Source organism: Helianthus annuus, chromosome 17 (assembly GCF_002127325.2).
Source record: "Helianthus annuus cultivar XRQ/B chromosome 17, HanXRQr2.0-SUNRISE, whole genome shotgun sequence".
Taxonomy (NCBI): domain Eukaryota; kingdom Viridiplantae; phylum Streptophyta; class Magnoliopsida; order Asterales; family Asteraceae; genus Helianthus; species Helianthus annuus.
In genome coordinates, this window is record NC_035449.2 from 178,434,097 (window position 1) to 178,438,267 (window position 4,171).

Below are 4,171 nucleotides of genomic sequence, written 5' to 3' on the forward strand. Positions count from 1 at the left end.
TCTTATGTCTCTGTGTGTGAATTAGTTCTAATACGACCACATACGTATATTAAACCAAAAAATAACTATAATCTTTTATTATAAAGTTAGTAATTTACGAACGATGTAACAATGCTAGAGGTTTGAACTAATTTAAAAGAGTCAGTAGCATTCCTATTTGCTTACACATCATGTTTTTTACTACTTTTAAATGCAGCACTCTTATGCTTTGTCAAATAAACATCTCCTATCTTATTCATAATCATGTTTTTTTTACTTTTTAACAGTAGTATGGGGTGCTTTTTAGATGGAATCACCTTTTCATCAGTATTTTTTTTTTTTCAACCCTTTAAACTTTAAAGTAGAGAAAAAGAGTAGGTCACGTGAGGCAACACAGGAAGTCACGTGCAGGGAGTTTTGTACCTGTATTTATTCATGCACAATGTTATATTTTCTGTTATAAAACTTAAAAGAGAAGATAAAAGAAATGTGAAAAAAAGAAAGAAATAATTACTGTTTTCTTTGTCTTTCTATATGGTGGGGATGTTTTTTTGGTTTCATCTGTTGGGTTTCTCTCTTGTGGGCTCAAGTTTCGATTCATTTGATTGGGTTTAACAAGCTCTATCTCTTTCATCCTCACCCTACATTCCACACCTCACTGTGTGTGTTTGTGTGTGTGTTATGTGTATTTATCTTTTCTCTTGATTCTACTATAGCAGGCTTTATATACAAGACTTATAACCTCAACCTTACCTGCTCAAGGTGCGGGGTCAATGAACAAAAAAGCAAAGAAAGTTCATTTGTAAAAGCTAAAAGGTTTTAAAGCTTAAAGAAAGCTGATTTCTCGCAAAGCAAATTACTTTTCTTCAATCCTCATCTCTCTCTACATCTCACCTTCTTCGTCTCAAGAACTAATAAAGCTGAAACAAACGACTATCTTGATCACTTTTACGGATATTTGATAGATTTTGTCTTACATAAATCAACCCATATGTTAGACAACAACGACCACCATAGCCACCACCTCGCTGCCGCGCCATCTTCATCTTCTGATCCCTTCCTTTCACCGGAAAATGGTCTTTCCAGCAAAAGGAAACGACGTCCCGCTGGCACGCCAGGTAAATGGTTAACTTACACATGTGTAGAACAGTTACATATATATATATATAACTAGGTTATCTTCTAGGACAGAGTAAATGTTTGCCCTCGTCCCACTCTACCCATACCTAACATATAGTTTTTCTGAGTGAGATATTACTAGGTACGTTTCTGTATAACAGGTTCGTTGGTAGTTATGTATTATATGTTTTAGTTAACTAGTAATCTAGGTAAATAGTTAACGTACACATATTTAGAACATTTATATATTTAATTCGATTAAATTCGCAGATCCGGATGCGGAAGTGGTATCTCTATCACCAAAAACATTGTTGGAATCAGATAGGTACGTTTGTGAGATCTGTAACCAAGGGTTCCAAAGAGATCAGAACCTACAGATGCACCGGAGACGGCATAAAGTGCCATGGAAGCTATTAAAGCGCGAGTCGCCGGAGGTGAAAAAGAGGGTTTTCGTGTGCCCCGAACCGAGCTGCTTGCACCATGACCCTTGTCACGCACTAGGGGACCTTGTAGGGATCAAAAAGCATTATAGGAGAAAACATAGTAATGATAAACAATGGGTTTGTGAGAAGTGCTCAAAGGGTTATGCTGTTCAATCTGATTATAAAGCTCATCTCAAAACTTGTGGCACTAGAGGCCATTCTTGCGACTGTGGCCGAGTTTTTTCCAGGTTTTTTTCTTTAACTTCACTTTAAATTAATTAAATGATGATTATATATTCATATCCAATGTGTCAACCTTGGTTATTTACAATCTTTAAATGAAAAAAATATAATCTTTGAATAAAAAAGGTAATCTTTAAAATGGGAAGGCTTGGAACCTATGACATTTTCCACCTTGGTGTTTGTTTTTTGTTTACAAACATAGATTTCAGCAACAAAAACATAAATTCGTTAATGTTTTTTTTCTTCTGAAAAAGTCGACGTCTGGTCACTATAATTAATTCAACAGTGAATTCTTTGAAGTCTCTGGTTAAGGGTACAGTCTTTTCTGGTTTGGTTCTCGACAATATAGAGTAAACCCATAAATCACTATCTGAAATCTATGATCTTTTAATTTATTTTAAGGGTAAATTTCATCTTCATAATTTAAAATAATTAAAACTATGATCACACTGATAATTTGACTAATTATTTTCAAGTTAAACAAAAGTACATTTGTTGGCCGTTAAAAAAAAATATATATATTCGCTTTCATTCTGAAGGACGATAAAGTTTAAACGAAGAAGTAACTTTTGTTTATTAAGTTTCAAAATAATTTATAACATTCCGAGTAAGATAAAAATCAAGTCGGCTCTTTATTATGGGCATACAAAGTTACTTTTCCGTTAAATTGGAATCGTTCTTAGCAACAAAGTGAAAACTGAAACTATACGTTATCAGTTAAATTGCTACTATATCAGTTATTATCAATAAAAAGTCATAGTATAAATTATTAAAATTCAATTTACGTATCTTTTTATTTTATATTATGGGATAAGTCGTCTTTTTTTTTTTTAATATAATATTGCTTGGTATAGTCCAAAATCTTATGATTAAGCTGAAGTTATTTGGATTTAGTTCATACAAATTAATCATCTTCTTAATTTACATGATCTTGATCTTACAAACCATCTATTTCTTGACCTATAATATCTTGTTTGCTAGTTGGTACGTAGCCCCTACACGAGAAAGCTTTGGTTCTTCAGTTGATTAGATCTTTTGTCTTATAGCACTTGATCTTTGTCTCCCTATAATTATGCATTATGTACATAAATTCTTTTGTCAACAATGTAATGATTACTGTACGCTGTTCTTGTTTTGACTCATTTGTCTTTAACTCTTTTTAGAGTCGAGAGTTTTATCGAGCACCAAGATGCTTGTATCGTCCGACGTGTCCATCCGGACCTACCCGCATTCCAGCCAGCATGTTCATCTCGAACCGCATCGAGTACAAGCCCATCAAGCGACACGAATTTAAGCACCATCCCATCATTGCAACGAATGACACCAATCCCACCTTGTGAGAATCCTTTTTCACAACCTCATGACACACAAAACAACTTGGAACTTCAACTCTTACCATCATCATCATTATACGAACAAATCAATGATAATCGGACCAATTTGAAGCTCTCGATTGGAAGCGGAATCAGCTTCCCAAAAGAAGAAGAAAATATGAAGATGGCTATGGCTGAAAAGGAGTTTGCCGAAGAAGCTAGACAACAAGCAAAGAGACAGATAGAAACTGCCGAACTAGAGTTTGCTAACGCGAAACGGATTAGGAAACAAGCGCAAGCAGAGTTGGAAAGGGCTAAGATTTTACGCGAGCAAGCAACAAAGAAAATTAGCGCCACCATCTTGGAGATCACTTGTCATTCTTGTAAGCAACGGTTCCAAGCCTCCAGAAATAACGGTGTAGCCATTACAGTTGAGGAGATGTCATCGGCTATAACTGAAGGCGAAGGAGATTAATTTGTAGTATTTTTAAGCCAATCCATCTCCTTTTTTGTCGTTTTCCCTTTCCTTTAAGGACAAACCAGGTGCGCGAGGCTATCGTATGCGCGACGTCTAAGGGAAGTCGGGCCAACATAGGCCTGATATACGCATCTTTACCCTGTGTTTCTGCAAGAGGTTGTTTCGTTTATTTAATTTGTATTTGTTTTCTTTGTGATTTCATTCATGTTTTTTTATCTTTTTCCTTAGGAAAATAATGTATTAATGTGTAGATTTTGGTACTATGATGCTAAATCTAGGATTCCACATTATATAGATTTGATCAGACCAATCAATGTACTAGTACCAATTAGTTTGAAAGATAACGAGACCTATTTAAGGATGGTAGGTCTTGTAAGTAAAGACTTCTTAAATCCTTCATAGGACATCATCTGGATTTTAAGGCTTTTGTCTTTTAAGAAAAAGAAAGGAATCAAAGATGCATGGTATGTTTGGATTTTCCAATGTAAGGAGCAGTTGAGAGTTCTAGTTGATGATCAAATAGTTATTTGTGATTATTTATGACCAGTCAAATTGAGCAAACCAACATGTTATTAGTGTCATAAACATGTGGCCTAGGTATTAAAATAGCGCATCGT

The 4,171-nt window shown here is 34.8% G+C and overlaps 1 protein-coding gene across 1 annotated transcript; it reads left to right on the top strand.

The window, feature by feature from the left end:
- The first annotated feature begins 438 nt into the window (after positions 1–438).
- On the top strand, positions 439–3,893 carry LOC110921606 (zinc finger protein SHOOT GRAVITROPISM 5). The gene is made up of 3 exons (XM_022165957.2): positions 439–1,097; positions 1,369–1,768; positions 2,927–3,893. Exons 1-3 carry the CDS (start codon positions 971–973, stop codon positions 3,549–3,551), a joined length of 1,152 nt encoding a protein of 383 aa, XP_022021649.1. The 5' UTR covers positions 439–970; the 3' UTR covers positions 3,552–3,893.
- Positions 3,894–4,171: the final 278 nt, after the last annotated feature.

Coding starts and splice junctions, on each gene's coding strand:
- LOC110921606 (XM_022165957.2), top strand. CDS start 971: ATGTTAGACAACAACGACCACCATAGCCACCACCTCGCTGCCGCGCCA. Junction 1,098..1,368: donor ACGTCCCGCTGGCACGCCAG/GTAAATGGTTAA, acceptor TTAAATTCGCAG/ATCCGGATGCGGAAGTGGTA. Junction 1,769..2,926: donor TGTGGCCGAGTTTTTTCCAG/GTTTTTTTCTTT, acceptor AACTCTTTTTAG/AGTCGAGAGTTTTATCGAGC.